Source organism: Nerophis ophidion, linkage group LG09 (assembly GCF_033978795.1).
Source record: "Nerophis ophidion isolate RoL-2023_Sa linkage group LG09, RoL_Noph_v1.0, whole genome shotgun sequence".
Taxonomy (NCBI): Eukaryota; Metazoa; Chordata; class Actinopteri; order Syngnathiformes; family Syngnathidae; genus Nerophis; species Nerophis ophidion.
The window spans coordinates 18,225,833-18,246,618 of record NC_084619.1 but is presented as its reverse complement, the minus strand read 5'-3'; the positions used below and the strand labels follow the sequence as shown (position 1 = coordinate 18,246,618).

At 39.7% G+C, this 20,786-nt stretch overlaps 1 protein-coding gene across 1 annotated transcript in view; it reads left to right on the top strand.

The window, feature by feature from the left end:
- ppp1r21 (protein phosphatase 1, regulatory subunit 21) overlaps positions 1 to 20,786 on the top strand; it is a 29,498-nt gene continuing 8,712 nt past the window's right edge. Inside the window, exons 1-16 of the mRNA XM_061910465.1 lie at positions 1 to 562; positions 5,780 to 5,848; positions 6,868 to 7,014; positions 10,020 to 10,121; positions 10,205 to 10,369; positions 10,439 to 10,497; positions 10,583 to 10,677; positions 10,765 to 10,817; positions 12,409 to 12,558; positions 12,625 to 12,726; positions 12,809 to 12,897; positions 12,984 to 13,120; positions 13,221 to 13,313; positions 15,126 to 15,253; positions 15,662 to 15,811; positions 20,511 to 20,603. Of these exons, the coding sequence (XP_061766449.1) occupies positions 503 to 562; positions 5,780 to 5,848; positions 6,868 to 7,014; positions 10,020 to 10,121; positions 10,205 to 10,369; positions 10,439 to 10,497; positions 10,583 to 10,677; positions 10,765 to 10,817; positions 12,409 to 12,558; positions 12,625 to 12,726; positions 12,809 to 12,897; positions 12,984 to 13,120; positions 13,221 to 13,313; positions 15,126 to 15,253; positions 15,662 to 15,811; positions 20,511 to 20,603 (1,692 nt within the window). The 5' untranslated portion in view covers positions 1 to 502. The remainder of the gene's footprint in view (positions 563 to 5,779; positions 5,849 to 6,867; positions 7,015 to 10,019; positions 10,122 to 10,204; positions 10,370 to 10,438; positions 10,498 to 10,582; positions 10,678 to 10,764; positions 10,818 to 12,408; positions 12,559 to 12,624; positions 12,727 to 12,808; positions 12,898 to 12,983; positions 13,121 to 13,220; positions 13,314 to 15,125; positions 15,254 to 15,661; positions 15,812 to 20,510; positions 20,604 to 20,786) is intronic.

Genomic DNA, 20,786 nt, shown 5'->3' with positions numbered 1-20,786 from the left:
TCCGTGTTTCCTTGACCTCTGACTTCTCAGCTTGTTCCTGCCCGGACCGACGAAAAATAATAAAATTAAACAATTGTGGACGATGGATAAATTGTCAAGGCTTTTTAACAATTTAACAGCAGCTAAATTTAATATTTGACTATATTAATGTCAGATAATCTCTTCGGCTCCTGAGCTACTTGGCTAACTGTGCGCTGTCATCGCTGAAGATGCTAACTTCAACAACATCCGCCCTTCCGACACCGCCTGAAAATCAGATGACCGCCGCGCTTTCGTGTCCGGAAACCTCGACGGCACATCTTTAGCAATGTTCGTCGAGCCAATTCGGTCCCGTCGCGCATCGAGGAGCTGCGCTCAAGAAGGTAACAATAATAAGTGTGGTCTGGCTAACCTGAGCTAGCCACAGTGTGAGCCTCCGTCCAGCTGAGTGGAGACTAGTGTTGTTCAACTTCTAACTAAGAAGATCTACTCGCCGCTCTCAAACTCACATCTTCCCTTGAGAATGGCTAATGTCACGGATCTTCAGACCAAATACAGCAGGTTGGCACAGGAGTACTCCAAGGTAATGCAACTTATACTGTACTTCAATATACTAGTACTAGTGCAACATACAAACTCATTTTAGATGGGGGGGCCACATGGAGAAAAATCTACTTCCAAATCAAATCAACTTTATTTCTAATGCACATTTAAAATTTACCACAGGGGAAGTGCTGTACAATGGGCAGGTTAAAAGATAATACGAGGACCGAGCAAACAACACAAACAGAACAGAATAAAAAATAAAACATAAAAACAGGTTCTCAGCAGGTGTATAATGGGGCGCAATTGCAGGATGGATATCACTCAGTGTTAAAAGCCAAGAATTAAAAGTATGTTTTTAAGAGAGATTTAAAAACAGGAAGAGAGGAGGCTTGTCTAACACTCAGAGGTAGGCCGTTCCAGAGCTTGGGAGCAGCAGCGGCGAAAGCTCGGTCACCTCTACGTTTCAGCATTGTGTCAGGGACCGTCAGTAGCAGCTGATCGGGATCGAGTGGGGCAGTAAGGCTGAAGGAGTTCGGAGAGATATGTTGGCGCCAGGTTGTTTAGACATTTAAAAGCAAGTAGAAGGAGTTTAAAATGGATTCGATAACGCACAGGGAGCCAGTGAAGGGACGCTAATATAGGGGTGATGTGCTCACGTCTGCGGGTCTGTGTTAGCAGACGAGCTGCAGGCGGGCGAGGGAGGCCTGGCTAATGCCTACATACAGGGCATTGCAGTAGTCTAAACGATTCAAGATAAAGGCGTGGATTAATTTCTCGAGATCATGTCCTGACATGTCGGTCGGACCAGTAAAATCACAGCATGATAACTTAAAGGCTTACTGAAATGAGATGTTCTAATTCAAACGGGGATAGCAGGTACATTATATGTGTCATACTTGATCATTTCGCGATATTGCCATATTTTTGCTAAAAGGATTTAGTAGAGAACATCGACGATGAAGTCCACAACTTTTGGTGCTGATAAAAAAAGCCTTGCCTGTACTGAGAAAGCGACGATTTCCCCATTAATTTGAGCGAGGATGAAAGATTCGGGGATGAGGAAAGTGAGAGTGAAGGACTACAAAAAAAGAAAGAGCGATTCAGATGTTATTAAACAAATTTACTAGGACAATTCTGGTGACTGCGTGGGTTCCCTCCGGGTACTCCGGCTTCCTCCCACTTCCAAAGACATGCACCTGGGGATAGGTTGATTGGCAACACTAAATTGGCCCTAGTGTGTGAATGTGAGTGTGAATGTTGTCTGTCTATCTGTGTTGGGCCTGCGATGAGGTGGCGACTTGTCCAGGGTGTACATCGCCTTCCACCCAATTGCAGCTGAGATAGGCACGAGCGCCCCCCGCTACCCCAAAGAGAATAAGCGGTAGAAAATGGATGGACTTCAGGAAAATCCCTTATCTGCTTGTGTTACTAGTGTTTTAGTGAGATTATATGGTCGTACCTGTACAACCTGAAGGTTGGCCACGCACCTTTCTTCAGCACCAGTCGACGGGTGGTGGCGATGCCCATCTCTGCCCTCCGCAAGGGACCCTCTTCGAAACACGATCTTTGGAAATGATCGCTGCATAATACACTGCACTTTGTGTGTGTGGTCCAATCCAACCGTGTTCGCTTGACTGCTCAGTTCCATAGTAAAGCTTCACCGTCATCTTTTGGGAATGTAAACAATGAAACACCGGCTGTGTTTGTGTTGCTAAAGGCGGCCGCAATACACCGCTTCCCACCGACAGCTTTCTTCTTTGACGTCTCCATTATTCATTGAACTAATTGCAAAAGATTCAGCAACACAGATGTCCATAATACTGTGGATTTATGCGATGAAAACAGACGACTTATAGCTGGGAAAGGTGCTGGAACAAAATGACGTCACGCGCACGTGTCATCGTACCGCGACATTTTAGCATGATACTTCCGCACGAAATTTAAAATTGCAATTTAGTAAACTAAACCGGCCGTATTGGCATGTTTTGCAATGTTAAGATTTCATCATTACTATATAAACTATCAGACTGCGTGGTGGGTAGTAGTGGGTTTCAGTAGGCCTTTAAAAATAAACACAACTTCAGATTTATTTTTAAAAACAGAACAAGGAGCAGCATAGCTCGGTTGATTGATTGATTCAGACTTTTATTAGTAGATTACACAGTACATATTCCGTACATCGATCCATCCATTTTCTACCGCTTGTCCCTTTTGGTGTAGCGGGGGGTTGCTGGAGCCTATCTCCGCTGCATTCGGGCGGAAGGCTGCATACACCCTGGACAAGTCGCCACGTCATCGCAGGGCCAACACAGATAGACAGACAACATTCACACTCACATTCACACACTAGGGCCAATTTAGTGTTGCCAATCAACCTATCCCCAGGTGCATGTCTTTGGAGGTGGGAGGAAGGGTACCCGGAGGGAACCCACGCAGTCACGGGGAGAACATGCAACCTCCACACAGAAAGATCCCGAGCTCGGGATTGAACCCAGGACTGCTAAGGACCTTTGTATTGTGAGGGAGATGCACTAACCCCTCTTCCTCCGTGCTCCCTTATATTGCGTACAATTGACTACTAAATGGTAACACCCAAATAAGTTTTTAACTTGTTTAAGTTGAGGTCCACTTAAATCCGTTCATGGTTCAAATATATACTATCAGCATAAAACAGTCACACAAGTTAATCATCAGAGTATATACATTGAGTTATTCACAATATTTACAATCCGGGGGGTGGGATGTGGAGAGGTTTGGGGTAAGAGGGGGTTAGGTTTGGTTGATATCAGCACTTCAGTCATCAACAATTATATCATCTAAGAAATGGACATTGAAACAGTGTAAGTCTGACTTCGTAGGATTTGTACAGCGAGTAGTGAACATAGTGAGCTCAGAAAGCATAAGACAAGTATATACATTTGATTAGGCTGATTGGCAACACTAAATTGGCCCTAGTGTGTGAATGTGAGTGTGAATGTTGTCTGTCTATCTGTGTTGGCCCTGCGATGAGATAACGACTTGTCCAGGGTGTATCCCGCCTTCTGCCCAATTGTAGCTGAGATAGGCTCCAGCATTCGGGATCACGGGGGTGTCCTTGCGCAAGACACAAGTCGTGTCCTTGCGCGAGACACGTCACCCTTGCTCCTGTTGGGTCGTGGTTAGCGCCTTGCATGGCAGTTCCCGCCATCAGTGTGTAATTGTGTGTGAGAATGGGTGAATGTGGAAATAGTGTCAAAGTGCTTTGAGTACCTTGAAGATAGAAAAACGCTATACAAGTATAACCCATTTACCATTTATATTTTCAAAACACCTTACGTGGTAATGTTAATCGGTCAACTCATTGGTGTTGATTTTTAATCCATCAAGATGAATTACAGTATGTTATAAATACATGTAAATGGAATAAATAAACAAAATAAACTAATGTCTATTTAGAGTGTTTATACATGATCAAGATATCTGTAAATAATATGATGCTACTAACATAGTGAAGGCTGTTTTAAGAACAACACTGTGCATCTAATTCAGTGGTTCTCCCAACTTTGTTCACCAAGTACAACAATGCAGAAAAACCTGGTTGTCCAAGTACCACCCTAATGCTTAACAGTAAGATACAGTAGCGTAATAGGCGTAAGTATCCATTAAAAACAAGGCAGCGGTTTTATTTAACGATTATATCTAAAAAATGTTGGTCTCTGTAACATTACACAAAGTCTTAACAATAACACTGTTTGAATACAGATAAATAAAACACTGTACTTTAATCAAGTGATTATTTGGCGTACACTATATAGATACAGAGGTTAGTGGATGTGCCTCAACACGAAGGCCCTGGGTTCGATCATGGGCTCGTAATCTTTCTGTGTGGAGTTTGAATGTTCTCCCTGTGACAGTGTGGGTTCCCTCCGGGTACTCGGGCTTCCTCCCACTTCCAAAGACATGGATTTGGGGATAGGTTGACTGACAACACTAAATTGGCCCTACTGTGTGAATGTGAGTGTGACTGTTGTCTGTCGATCTGGGTTGGCCCTGTGATGTGGTGGCGACTTGTCCAGGGTTTAATCCACCGACTGCCCGAATGTAGCTCACATATGCTCCAGCATCCCCTGTGACCCCAAAAGGAACAAGCGGTAGATAATGGATGGATGGATAGAAAGAGTCCATAGTTTGAGAATCACTGATCTAATTAACACCAACGGATCTACAGGTGGACATAACCCCTAAATATATATTTATTCTATCACGGCCTGTGATTTAATAGTTTATTGGATTGCATTTGCAGTGCCAAATGCATTATACTTTTAAAAAATGAAATAATTTAGAACTGTGAAAGGCTGCAGTAGACTTGAGCAGTCTGTGAAAACAACAACAAATAAATGTCTTTCAAACCAGTTTAGCTAATTTTCATTTTTTTTTCATTAATTTATTCATTTATTTCAGGCAATGACATTACAAAAAAAAGTACAAGGTAGATAATACTTATTGATATAAATTAATATAATGTAAAAGGTAATGTACAGTATGCAAGCATGATTGTCCAGTTTTGCCGGAATGGTAGTGGGAAGAAGATCATTTATTTTATCCCACTCCCAGTTCTCCATTCTGTGATTAATACATTAAGTTTTATGTTTAAATGAAGTGCTTTTTAGCTCCAACAGTAAGTGAGTACTGTAACTATAAAGCTTAAAACTCACACACATTATGCACTATAAAATCAGTGTTTCTCTTGCACCAAAATGTGAGGACTCCTGATTTAGATGCACTGTAGTTTTGATTGTTTAGCATTACTGTCTTTTAGATTGCACTCTTGTGTTGGAACTCATCAGAGAGAAGGATTAATGCAAGGAGACCTAATGAGTGCTTAGTCTTTAAGATATACTTTCAAACGTTTTGTGTAATTTCAAACATGAGATATACTAGAACATATTTGTTTATAACCTTTTATAGGGTGTTTTGGTTTAAAATGACAGTTAAGTGTTTGTTTTCTCGTGAGTGCCCTTTGTTTCCATGTCAGCTGACTGCACATCCAGTGTGTGCTGTTTCCTGTTTCACTCTGATCTCTCCCGTTAGTAAACTGCCATATCTTAGTCACAAAGTGCTGACTATGTTGTTATTACTCACACACCAACATTCTAGTCTCTTTTATGGTTTTATTTCTGTGCCTAGTCACTGAAAAGTGAAAAACAAGTGGCACAAGGTAATACATTCTGACAGTTTTAACTCAGATGTGCCACTGTGGGCTCTATTTTTACAGCTCCGTGCCCAGAACCAGGTGCTGAAGAAAGCGGTTGTTGATGAGCAGGCCAACTCAGCTTCCTTCAAAGTAAAGTGTGATCATTAATGTACATCTTTGGGGTTATTTTTGCCATTTACCACATCGTGTTGCAGTCTCTCACACAGTTTATAACTGTAATACAACTGCCAATGATTCTGTGCTAATCGCACCTCACATTCGTGTGCTGCATGATTCTTATTTCATTTACTGTTTCATCATCTCATCAACTCTTTCTTTATTTACAAAACATTATAAAAATCTATACACTTAACCATTCTTTATTATTTGCATGGGGTTTGTAAAAGGGAAAACTCCCAGGAAGCTGTAATATCTTATAAGCGGGGGCCCCAATACAGTACATGTAAGATAATAAGGTACAGCATTAATAATATTCTCACATGCTTACAACCTAAACAATTTCCTAAATCATTTCATACATTCACACATCCTTACAGTTTTAATTTGTAGTAATTAATTCATTTTCTGGTATTTGGTAGTCTTGCAGATTGTAATTTGCCAGTATTGTGCACATCTATTTCAGTATGCATACTATAATGATAGATGTTCATTATTTAATGTTACAATAAAAAAATAATACATTTCTTGCTTTGTATGATTGGTATTGTTTTTCATCTTTTGGGGTTCATAGTGTGTTATAATGTAGCAATTATTAATGTTTCAAAAGTTTTAAAAATTTTCTTAATTTTGTAAATTGTGTGATTGGACTGTCAAGTTCATTGTAGATATTTTGGGCCTTAACACATTATACTAAAGCTTGTGCCTTTGAGTTTACAGCGTTTGCCCTTTAGCCACTGTTTTTTCTCGTATAATGTGTTTGTGTGGAAGAAGTTAAAAGTTACTCTCAGTGAGTTTCAGAAGTGTCGTCTTGTAAAAGAGTGGATTTGAGGGAGCTTTAAAGTCTGACCAAGTTATGGATCGTATTACTTTCTTATGAAGGATTTGTAATCTATCTAGATAACTTGGATACGTGTTACACCATAAGATATTGCAGTAATTTAGATGTGGTTCAAACAAGGATCTATACTTAATCAATGCTTAATCTTCAGGAGCAGCTGAAGCAGAGGGATCAGAGCCTGAGGAAGCAGGAGCAGGAGATGGACAGCCTCAGCTTCCGGAACCAGCAGCTGGCTAAGCGGGTGGAGCTGCTTCAAGAGGAGCTGGCTGCCAGTGAAGCCAAGGGCAAAAAGGGAAAGGTGATCATATAGTGTAGTTTCTGTCTAAGACAAGGAATTAATACCTTACGTTGTTTATCTCCTGTAGGAGTAAATCTTGTGTTAATCAAATTGCATGATACAATATCACTAGGGATGTGCCGATCAGTATTGGAGTATTTTTGTGAAAAAGTATGTGATTGTCGTTGCCGATTAGTACCGATCAAAAACGTTAATCGCCTTTGGCTGACACTTTTTAATTTTAGTCCCCCGAAAGACAAAAGGCGAGCAGCGTGTGTCCATGCGCAGTGTAGAGTTGCTCCTATAAGCTAATAATAATTAAGTCAATCATTGCAAATAACTTTATTTCTAAATATCTCAAGTATTGTTATCAAGTATCACATACAAAGGATTATGCTCTCCTACTGAATGCCAAAGTACGTATAGGAATTCATGTTTCTCTCAGTGAACCGCTGCTACCCAATGCCGGCAGCAATCATACCGCCACAGACTGTGATGCTACCACCACCACCGTTCTTAATCGTAGGCAAGGCACAATTGTGTTGGTAATCACTATTGTTGCTAGCTCTTCAGACCATAATGGCAGTCATTTTCAGTGGATAGTAAGTGTTTTGCTGGGATGTTTTTGACGTCACGTCTGGCCCAATGAATATTGGTGGTGGTCACGGTACCTGTGTTTTCAATGGGTACTAGGCACCATTAAGCCTTCTTAAAGGCTTAATGGTTAAAATGTCCGTTGCTTGTGTTGTTTTCAGCTGTACGAACCGTTCAAATCGCGGAGAGGATTACCGTTTCTTCAGAGATCCTCGAGAAGTTCTCAAAAATGGCGAAAAAGTGCAAAATTTGTGGAAGCGACGACGAGAAAATCATGCAGCTCACACTCTAGTCCAAGGCAGCGGAGTTGAAGAATGCATGAGTTTGCAGTGATCACTTTGTAATCACAGTTATTTCCCATTTAAAGTATTATCTTGATATTATTTAGATTTCTTAAACACGTTTGCTACGAGTGTTTCGAAAGGCACCAACTCCGCATGTCTAAATAAAAGAAAGCAAATGTGAGCAAAACCTAAAAGAATTAAGCTTTTACCAAAGGCAGCAATCATAAATTAATCTTTTAGCACATACGCAATGTCCACATCTATAGTTATATTTTCTTAAAGACGGGGACAAACACGCTACTCGTAAATGGCGTGTGCAAGAGAAACAAACATCAGTAGACGCTAAGTTAAATCATGAAATGCAACCCTACCCGAGCAAAAACGATACATATTTATTCGGGAGAGTCTATGGCCATGTCCACGTGAACAAGGATAGTTTCAAAAACGCATATTTGGGGTTAAAGCAATCTCCATCAACACAAGTGGGGTTTCAAAACTGTCTATGTATACACGCAACACTTGCTGTGATGCACATTTTGTCCAATCAGAAACCTGGAAATGCAGCCACAGCTAACTTAGTGGTATTAAACCTCTGTTATTATAATGTTTATTTGAATATACTAGATGCACAATGACATGTACATTATCTTTAAAACCAGCCTGCACTTAAACAGAGCCTTGGGAATATTATGAATCCTCATTATGAACGACATGACATTTGGCTTTATAATGTTTTTCCTCCTAATTTGTGGTAGTTTGCATTTCTCACCGGCGAGTCAAAAGGCTCTCTGTACTGTGAGTGTGTCGGCGGCGCCACCCCGCTTTCGTCTCCGCCGAGACAAAGATTGTTACTGACTGATAAGAGGTGTCACTCTGTTCAGCTATGTTGAATAAACACGTGCAGGTGCAGAGAACGATGCACAAAGTTAGACGTCTTTCTTCCTGTTTGAAGCGTGATATGAACAAACGCGAGACTCAAAGATGTTGATTGGCCAACATGTCTGTCACTCAAATGCAGGTCAATGGGGGAGGGAAAAAAACCAAAAACTTCAGCCTCTTGCGCTTAATAACCGCAGTAATTATACCCTCAATTCTATTTCAAAAAATCGTGCAGCCTAAGAACACATTCACGACTAATATTGGTGACCACACCACCAAATTCCCCCCCCCAAAAAAATGTTTATATATTAACTGCACTGGACTTTAAGCCGCAGATATACACTGGTACCAAAGATTTTATAAATTTTTATTTACAGACTCTAATTGTTTCCATACGGTGCCTGAAACACGGCAGTAAAATTACTGATCAAACAAAACCGAAGTCATCGTCATGGACCTATTAGCTGCGTAAGCAGGCTCTCCTATCAGCTAAACAGACTCAATTACTTCAGAGTCACATTTTGTTGTATTTATGGAACTGAAACAATAAAAAAAAGAATCCCACTGTAAGTTAATAACAACATGTTCGCTAATGCCATTGACGCAAGCTTGAATACATTACAATAGCATGAACAAATATGCATTAAAACACTCCTACAGACATCACACATCGACTGTTTAGTAAGTATGTATTGTGTTAGTTCTATTGTAAAACCTACAAACGTTGCTTGGAGTAATAAATGAAAAGCCATTCGAGAAGAAATTCTATGGACAATTATTCTTCCGGCATGAAACAAGAAGTACATTGTGAACCCGCAGCACCTGCAGTGAGCAAATGCGTCCAAAAGATGAAGCCTTAACACAAACAATAACACTCTTGTCGGGTTGATATGAAAAATCTTTGTTGAATACAAAAAAACGGCCATTAGCGAAGAAAAATCCATAAATTACCCATTCAAAACATTAGAAAAAGTTAGCGGCTGATGGTCCGTTAAAAAAAACCCCCAGTACATTTGTGAGAAATACATACAGTTAAATATATTTAAAAAAGCCTAATTAGCCAAAAATGTCATGACCCACTATGCAGTACCTCCGCAGACCACCTGGGGGTTGGGGTCCCCCTTTTTAAGACCACTGCTGAACGAAGATAACACACTATTAAAACAGGTGGAAGAATAATAGATGCACAGTAACGTTATAATGAATCACACAAACTATTGCAGGTACACTTAGACAGTATAATAATGATTAAATGCTCTCGTTCTTCAGAATAAAGGAGATTCCCCTTCACACCATGGCGTTCGAACACAAAGTGTTTTTGATGAAGACCTGCAGAAAAAGATTGAAGAAAACGAGAGGCTTCACATTCAAGTAAAGATTTCATTTAATATTTTTGGAAACGTTCAAAGTAAAGGATTCGGTGTATTTTTGGCTTCTCCCTTTTGCTCTTATAGTTTTACGAGGCAGATGAGCAGCACAGGAGGCAGGAGGCGGAGATGAGGGCGCGTCTGGAGGAGCTAGAAAGAGACTCGCAGCAGCACCAAGCTGTTGTGGACAGACTCACCGCCAAGTCCACGGAAACCATCGAGAGGCTGCAGAGTGACAAGGCAAGACTGGAGGTGAGGATGGGCCAAGAACTTGAGTCATTATGAGATTGTTCGTTTACTTGATCTATTTGTGTGCGTTAGGTTAAAACACAGACACTGGAGATGGAAAGGAAAGAATGCAGATTGAAAACAGAAGAGTGGTATGTTTGTCTTCTTTTAATTTAGGATTTTTGACTTACTCCTTGTTAGTCATCAAGTTGATCAGCTGTGCTTTTTGTTGTACAGTCAGCAACAGTTAAGGCGATGCCAGTCAGAACTCAACAGACAATTGAAACAAAGCAGCAGCGTCATCCAAGAGAAAGTGCCCTTTAACGACACCAGTGAGTATTCATTACTTGAAAACAGACATCGACAAAACTTAAGATGCACAGGAGGTGAACATGTTCTTTGTTCCTTTAATCCTGCAGAATTTAGTGACTACAACAGTCTAAATGTGCCGCCACACAATCGAAGACATCAGGTGGGTGTTGATGGCGGCTGTCTCACCTAAAATGTATTCTTTAACTTTGCATTTTGAATGCTAACTTCAGTGCATTGTCCACTTGCACATTGCTCACAATCCACTGAACTCTACAATTATTGAATGAATTCTATTACAAAAAGCCTTGATTTATATTGTTCCTTCAATGATTTGTTTAATGAGAGTAACTAATACAAATTGATAAATTGCCAGAGACTTTTAATATGCGGACATAGTTTCGGCACGGCTGCTGCAATAGAGCGCACATAAGTGTTGTGTGCCGTGATCTGTGTGGTGGAAAACAGCTGAGATATTTATTTTTATTAATGCACACACGTGCAAAGTGCAATTTAAATGTTAATGGTGTGCATTTATTCGGAAAAAAAATGAAGGTTATGCAATCAGAATTTTTTTTTATTTCAACAATTATCCCTAAAATACACATTGAGACTATAAAGTAGGTTTTATCTGATTACTCGATTAATCAAACTAATCTATTACTAAGATAATCCATAATTGTACTTTTTGTTTTAATGACACTGTCAATCGGGAGGTATTTCCGAATTGATCTCGATACAGGCACATACTGTATCAATTAATTAGAATATCGTGCAAAATGGATTTGATTTCAGTAATTGAATTAGGACAAAAATATCAATTGAAGTTTTTGTAGATCAATCTTTTTAACTTTGGGTTTTTATTTAGCTGTGAATTGTAATCATCAACTTTATGAAGAAATACAGTCTTGAATTAGTTTACTCTGTGTCGTGAATCAATAAAATCTAAGCTTCACTTTTTGAGTCGAGCTACTGCAATAAATATAAAATATGTGAAATGTTCTAAATTATTTAAATGCACCTGTATTTTCCTCTAGGAAAAAAGTCTGAAAAATGTGAGTTTCTTCGGTTTCTATAGAGATTTTTAAATGCAAACAAGCAGCTGGCCTCAGACGAATCAGAGCTTTTCTTCTTGTCACTCACACCAGTGACCTTAAGAGATGTGGCGGCGACACAGTGAAAAGAAAAAGTGACTCAAAAGGTGTTAAGGAGGCGAAGAAATGTAATATGTTTACTGCAATTTACCAGTTCTTATTTTATGTGTTTTAAAAAAAATGTCTTCCGAAAATATGAATAAGTTGTTGTCATATATTTCGGTCAGTAATTTAGGTAGTTTATATCGGATGAATCGATCTTTATTGTCATTGCACAAGTACAACAAAGTGTTGTTTTCAGCACAAACGCGTTCAAGATTAGACAAACAGGCACTGTACAGGGTTACAGAAAATGGGAACGCTGATGGGTCGCCACTTGGGAAAAAGGTAGACGCTGGGGGAGGATTATTACAAATAAAAAATAAAATCTCAGACTGGGCTCCTGATGATGTTGGTGTCAAACCATATTGTAAGGTATTTTTAATTGTAATCAAAATGCTCTGCAATTCTACGCCACGCTTCAGTTAACACTGTGCAGTTAGTTGTATTTAAATCTGTAAGTGCAGCTGATAATAATCACCACTGCATCAATGCAAAGCAAAATGAAGATGTAACTATGAGTTGACACTGATCTATATACATGTTATTTGCTAAATACAGCTTAAAGCCCGGGATGTGGCGGGCCAGGCCTTAAGTTTCATTCAGGACCTGGTGGCTGGCCTGCTAAACTTGCATTCATACACTGAGCAGAGAGTCCACATTTATCCACTGGACTCCTCCATTGAGCCTATCTCTCCACTGAACCAGAAGGTTAGTAATGTTAACACTCACATTTAATATGTGTTTGCTTATGATGGTGCACAACTCTTCCTCCAGTTCTCTCAGTATCTGCATGAGAATGCAGTGTATGTGCGCCCCCTTGAGGACAGTTTCATGCAGTTGCACCAAAGCATCACCGAAGACACGGTCACAATGCTTGTGAGCTCTTCCAGGACAAAGCCATTGTGTTAACACCTTCAAGACGTGTCACCATTTATCTCCTGTTGTGATTAAATTGCAGGAGACTGTAGACAAGCTGAAGAACTTCACCGATCATTTCTCCTTGTACACGCGTTTTCTCCAAAAGCTGCTTCCTTATCAACTAAAAAGGTCAGCGGTGTTGTTGCATGTATGTGTGTGGTAAAGACGACAGAGCACGGTTGCCACCGTTGTTGATATCATCAATTCCTCTTCAGTTTAGAGGAGGAGTGCCAGACTCCTCTCTGCTCTGCTGCCCTAATAGTGAAGAATCAAGAGCTTCAGAATGATATTAGGAGAGTCACCTCAGTCTTTGGGAAACTGCTGAGTTACATCAACCTTTTGGCACTACCCAGTAGGTTACTGTTGATTATTCTAACTTTTTGATTGATTTTGGATTGTTATTCCTCACATAAGTATTTGTGACATTTAAACAAATGCTGTTTGTGCGTCAGGTGTTCGTCTGGATGCCATGCCACAAAGCAGCACCTCAACTGTCTTTACACAACTGGCTGCCTGCTTGCACAGTCTGCATGATGCTGTTAAAGGTGAACAGACTTTTTTCTGTCAGTCAAATACAGTTGTTAACGTCTTGAACACCTCTTTTACCCTTTTAGCCACATGAATTCTGTGGACACTAGACATTGTAAAAGTATCATTTTGTCCAAATTTGGCTTTAACTGAATATCAAACTGTTTGAGTCTGGCCTGAGGAGAACCTGCATCCCTTTTCTTGTCTTCAAGAGTTTAATCTTAATGCTCGACTGCAATATGTAGGCTTTTTCTGCCTATTTACCCACAAATACCTGGCTTTCTTGAGGGGATGTATAGTGTATAGTGATAACTGCACATTTGCAGAAACTACTGTAAGTATTAACCATGACCTTATTTGATTTGCACTCCCATCCCAGTCACCTATCTCTTTTTTTCTGGACAATGGTGGGAAGTCAACTTGTTAGTCCTTTAGTCGTTTTCTTTCTTTTTCATGCAGGTCTCAATGGTCTTTAGGAGTGTCAGATCCAATACCAGCAAAAAAAACTAAACAAAACAAGCATCAGATATTAGATTTTCATCGAAAAATAGTGAATATGATCTCTGATACAAGCAATCTTGCAGCACGTTTACTTGTGCAAAGCTCAACAGCCAGTTATCATCTACATGTCCTTCAATAAGCGCACATAATTGGTCCTTTCATTTATTTTAGCGAAGTCATTTACAAAATGTAAACATGGTACGCTATAGGCTAATAGGAGCCAGCAGCTACACAACAGCTTGGTACAAAGTAGACATTAGGGCTGCGAATCTTTAGTGTCCCACGATTGGATTCAATATTGATTCTTGGGGTCGCGATGCGATTATAAATTGATTTTTTTGATTCAACGTGATTCTTGATTCAAAAATGATATTTTTCCGATTAAAAAAGGATTTTGTATTCATTCAGTACATAGGATTTCAGCAGGATCTACCCCAGTCTGCTGACATGCAAGCAGAGTAGTAGATGTTTTTTAAAAATATTTTATAATTGTAAAGGACAATTTATCATCAACAGATTGCTCTAATGTAAATTTGTTTTAACTATTAAACAAACCAAAAATATGACTTATTTTATCTTTGTGAAAACTTTGGACACAGTGTGTTGTCAAGCCTATGAGATGCGATGCAAGTGTAAGCCACTGTGACACTATTGTTCTTTTTTTTATTTTTATAAATGTCTAATGATAATGTCAATGAGGGATTTTCAATCACTGCTATGCTGAAATTATAACTAATATTGATACTGTTGTTGATAATATTCATTTTTGTTTCACTACTTTTGGTTTGTTCTGTGTCGTGTTTGTGTCTCCTCAATTGCTCTGTTTATTTCAGTTCTGAGTGTTGCTGGGTAAGGTTTGGTTTAGGAATTGGATTGCATTGTTATGGTATTGCTGTGTATTGTTTTGTTGGATTGACATAAAAAAAAAAAACGAAAAAAAATTGATTTAAAAAAAAAAAAAGAGAGAAACGATTCTGAATCGCACAATGTGAGAATCGCGATTCGTATTCGAATCGATTTTTTCCCACACCCCTACTATACATACATACTAAGTTTCCCTAAAGGGGTTGTTTGCTACTTTACATGGTTGCCCAGAGGGCCCTAACTTTTGAATGTGTTGTAAGCATTATATCCCACAGTCCTCCAGCTCTGAGCAGGTAAACCACATCCTATAACACACACACACACACACACACACACACACACACACACACACACACACACACGTGTGCAAAAAATAAATATGTACATGTGTATTAATGTGTATATACTGTATATGTTATATATTTAGATATAAATGTATTGTATTTAATCTTGTGTGTGTACAGAGATGTCAAAGCACTACAACCAGAAGGCCAGCTTAGAGCAGGAGCTCCCCACTGCAACACAGAAACTCTTCACCACCACAGAATGTTTGCTGGGCTCTCTGGGGTCACTGACCAGCAGCACTGGCAAGGTACGACCAGAAGTGGGCAGTCAGGTTCACGCTCAGGTCTGAGTTTTCACTGTAGCGGTGCCATCATCATGCTGAGTTGCCGCCTCAGCGAGCGCTATCTGAGCGGCAGGACTCAGGTGGGCAGCAGTTAAATGTTCAAAACCACTATTCCAATCACCCTTTTTACAGCTGCCTCCCAGCCAAAGTTGCTGATAAGCGATCTCTCTTTTTAAATCTAGACTTGTATGATAGGAAGCCCAGTGCAGTGGACTGAACACATGCTGGCACAATTTGTGTGAAGGGATTATTTGAGACCAAGTCTTACTTCTACAGACATTTATTTTCAGTCAGCACAGAATTCCTTCCAGCTCCAGAAGATGCTTAGGATTTTTTTTTTTATGACTTTTAATTTCTGTGGTTTTCCTGCAGCTCGCCACGTTTTTCAGCAACAACTTGGACTTCTTTACGTCGTCAGGCTACAGTCCCAAAGGAAGCACAGCAGTACTCAATCCTTTGCAAGCTGAGAGCATGCTTTCTAATAAAAAGAAAGCAGCAGCTTACATACACGCTCTCAGGAAGGTAAGTGTGGTGAAAATTGTGGTTAATTGTCCAATGTGGTTATTGGACAGAACAACAGTTGCAACAAGGTAGACATGGAACAATATGTTTCTTTTTGTGTTTGTGGTTGTAGTCTGCAATGATATACAATTACTATGCATAGATGATTTAGTTCCATGAGGGGGTCTAAATATTAAGAACTGTGACACTGTGACCTTCTAATTATAGCTGGGACGTTGTTTATTTTTTTTTTACCTAAATCTGCTGTTATTTCCAATATTTAAAACTCATAATTTACGACAATGTAATTATTTTACTTTAATTATAATTTGGAGTGCATGAGGAAGTGGAATTTGGACCACCTGGTCAATGTAGAAAGGGTCATTGTATGCTAAACCAACTTTTCTTACCTGTTACTGTGTAATTGTGAAAATTTTCATCCGAACCATTGAAGCGTAGTGTAGATAGTTTTAACACACTTTTGCCTCTTTCGAAAATTAGCTGTTTGGAATTTTAGATGATAGTGATGTATTTTGCCCAAGTTGCATCATCGGATATGTATCTTTATAGAAGATATATATCTGATGATATATGAAGATATATCATCATATATGAAGAGCTTTGTGGGAGTCTGCCATTTTTTTTCAGTTGTAGTCAATAAGTTTTATTTGTTCTATCTTCTTTTTGTGGGCCAGACTGGCTCGTACATGCATGCTAAAATCCTACGCTGTTGCAATTTCTCATAACATGTAGCATTATTTAGAACTTACATCGATAAGTAGACTCCATATGAAGTACTAAAATTACAACATGGCTGACGGGGAGAAGACACAGTCAAAGGGGTCTTGGCCTGGATGAAGCCTTAATAAGAACGCCCACAAAACGCCGCATCCTGAAGAGATTTTCAGAAAGCGGTTTGAAGATGGTCTGTAAAACTACATATTTGCAACATTTTGACCAAAGAACCACCATCACATGTTATTTAGACCACAAGGAAGTGTTTTAAATGTGTATATATGTGTTTTAAATATGACCTCCTAAAGGCGCAAACTGATCAGTCGGCATTAATACAGCTGATGAGGCAACACACATGACAGCCGAGGTACTAGATGCTCACCACACACCCTACTTAAAAAACGAGTGGCAAACTCATTTTAGCTCAGGGGCCGGTATTCCCAAGTGGGCCATACTGGTAAACTCATGGCATAAGAATTAAAAAATAATAACGTATGATCGTTTTTTTTGTTTTACTTCGGCCAAAAATAGAACAATTACATTCTGAAAATGTACATATCACAAATAATGTAAATGGGTTATACTTGTATAGCACTTTTCTACCTTCAAGGTACTCAAAGCGCTTTGACACTATTTCCACATTCACCCATTCACACACTGATGGCAGGAGCTGCCAAGCAAGGCCCTAACCACCACCCATTAGGAGCAAGGGTGAAGTGTCTTGCTCAAGGACACAAGGGACATGGTTAGGTTGGTCGAAGGTGGGGATCGAACCAGGAACCCTCAGGTTGCTGGCATGGCCGCTCCCACGCCGTCCCCAGATAATCAATCCTCTTGACAAAACACTTCAAGTTAGTTGAAAATTCTGAGGAAAAAATTGGTTTTGTTTCAAAAAACACAACCAAGTGTATCCATAAAGCCAACAAATTTAAATTTACAGCCAATCTGGGATCGAACAATATAAGAAATAGATGATGATATTAATAAAAAAAAACAATTCTAGACATCAAATACGGTCCGTGTATGTCACCATCATCCGTTTATAGTTTAATGAGTGACCTGGAACCCTCAAGTTTCTGGCACGGCCACTCTACCAACTGAGCCACGCCGTTCCAATCAAGAGAACCAAAAAAAGTGTCACTTCTAATGTCTCTGGACATTACAAATTAGAAGGGAACTTTTGAAAGAGACAAAATTTTATGGACGACACTGACACCGTTCTTTGTCTTCATCTTCTTCTGTTGTTCCTGGTCACTCACGGACTAAGATCCTGAAAAGAGACTAAGCACATGCGAAATCCACCTCTACCTCCAAACAAATTGAACGGGGAATAGACAAAATAGTTTTCCACTCGTTTAAAGTCCCATGTTCGATTTTCAAACATTAATACATTCGGATAATAGATTATCTATTATCAATCTTACGGGGAAAGTTGATGTTTATGTTAAATTATTTTTCTATTCTAAAAGTAAAACGGATGGCTTGACGTACACGGACCCTTTTCATGAAGGTTGACTTATACACTTTACATCCACTTGTGGATGGGCGTGGCTTGGTTGGTAGTGCGGCCTTGCTGGCAACTGGAGGGCTTCAGGTTCGATCCCTGCTTCCACCATCCAAGTCACTGCTGTTGTGTCCTTAGGCAAGACACTTACCCCACTTGCTCCTAGTGACACCCACACTTATTTAAATGCAACTTAGATGTTGGGGGTCACTAGACAAAATCGCTATATACAGGTGCTGGTCATATTACTAGAATATCATGAAAAAGTTGATTTATTTCATTAATTCCATTTAGAAAGTCTAACTTGTAGAATGTATACATTCATTTCAAACAGACTGATACATTTCAAGTGTTTTTTGCCAAAAAGGAGATGATTATAGCTGACAACCAATGAAAACCCTAAATTCAACATCTCAGAAAATTAGAATATGGTAAAAAGGTCAGATATTGAAGACACCTGGTGTCACACTCTAATTAGCTAACTAACTCAAAACACCTGGAAAAGCCTTTAAATGGTCTCTCGTTTTGATTCTGTATGACACACAATCATGGGAAAGACTGCTGACTTGACAACTGTCCAAAAGATGACCATTGATACTTTAAACAAGGAGGGCAAGACACAAAAGGTCATTGCCAAGGAGCTAGGATGTTCCCAGAGCTCTGTGTCCAAGCACATTAATTGACAGGCGAAGAGAAGACAAAGATGTGGTAGAAAAAAGTTTACAAGCAAGAGGGATAACCGCGCCCTGGAGAGGATTGTCAAACAAAACCAATTCAAAAATGTGGGGGAGATCCACAAAGAGTGGACTGCAGCTGGAGTCAGTGCTTCAAGAACCACCACGCAACGACATATGCAAGATATGGGCTTCAGCTGTCGCATTCCTTGTGTAAAGCCACTCTTGAATAAGAGATAACGTCAAAAGCGTCTCGCCTGGGCTCAAGTCAAAAAGGACTGGACTGCTGCTGAGTGGTACAAAGTTATGTTTTCAGAAGAAAGTAAATTTTGTATCTCCTTTGGAAACCAAGGTCCCAGAGTCTGGAGAAAGACAGGAGAGGCACAGAATCCACGTTGTCTGAAGTCCAGTGTCAAATTTCCACAATCGGTAATGGTCTGGGGTGCCATGTCATCTGCTGGTGTTGGTCCACTGTGTTTCCTGAGGTCTAGGGTCAATGCAGCAGTCTACCAGGAAGTTTTAGAACACTTTATGCTACCTGCCGCAGACCAATTTTATGCAGGTGAAGATTTCATTTTCCAACATGACTTGGCAACTGCACACGGTGCCAAATCTACCACTACTTGGTTTAAGGACCGTGGTATCCCTGTTCTTGATTGGCCTGCAAACTCACCTGACCTTAACCCCATAGAAAACCTATGGGGTATTGTGAAGCGGAAGATGCGAGATGCCAGACCCAACAATGCTGAAGAGCTGAAGGCCACTATTAAAGCAACCTGGTCTCTCATAACACCTGAGGAGTGCAACATACTGGTGGACTCCATGCCACGCCATATTGCTGCAGCAATTCAGGCAAAAGGAGCTGCAACTTAGTATTGATTGCCGTACATGCTGAAACTTTCCATGTTCATACTTTTCAGTTGGCCCACATTTCTAAAAAATATTTTTTGGTACTAGTCGTAACTAATATTCAAATTTTCTGAGATACTGAATTTGGGATTTTCAGTAATTGTCAGTACTAATCATCAACATTTAAAGAAATAAACATTTCAAATATATCACTATGTGTGTAATGAATTGATATAAACTGTACGTTTCACGTTCTGAATATAATTACTGAAATAAATCAACTTTTTCATGATATTCTAATAATATGAACAGCACCTGTATATCTAATTCACTAAACTTTTCTCTTTTTTTGACAAAACATTTTGGGGCAATGAGAGTGTGTCAAAGCACAATGTGTTCAAAGCAGTGGGCGTAAAACGGAAAGTTTTAGGTTTCATTTGTGTCAAGGGGGAGGAGCCAAAGCTACACTTTATTGTGCACCTCTGGACCTCTTGCTTGGCATACTCCCAGATATCTATTGGCATACTTGCTTGACCCCACCATAAACCATTTGTTTGCCTAACAGATTTGTTATTTCCACATCCAATGGATTTATTTAGAACAGCAGATTTCTTTCATTTAAAAATTTCAGCTCATTTTTGTATTTAGAAAACTCATCTTGTGGACCGCGAGCCGGCTTAAACCTCATCAGGCCCTTGGGCCATACATTTGACGCCCCTGCTTTAAATGTTGTTAGTTGTATTTTGTGGAGTGAATAAAAATGTAGTCAGTAGCTTGTCTAGAGCCACAGCTATTAATACCAATATTTTTTGACTGGGCCCACATTGATGACCTGGCGGTAATTTGCTGTAGAGGTGTTAATTGGAGCATTTACAATGCATTCTATTTAATCAATTCTTTGTCATCGCGTATAGGTTTTTTGTCTAGTAATCAATCATATTGTTTGTTTCATATTCAGCCCAGGCCACCGTCTGTTCCATACACAGAAGCCCTGTCCAACCGCCGCATACTCACCAGCTCTACTGAGAGTAGAGAAGGTCTCACTCAGCAGGTATGATTCCTCCTGAATCACGTCTGTCAGATGACTTTGGATCATTTAGTGCTATGCAAGTATGTTTGATTCTGTGTGCTTTCATAAATCATGTAGTGATGCAAAACATGATGACCATACATTTCAAGATGATTACCATTTTAGAAGGTAGTGCAAAATTAGCTTAGGGTAGCCAAATCCAAC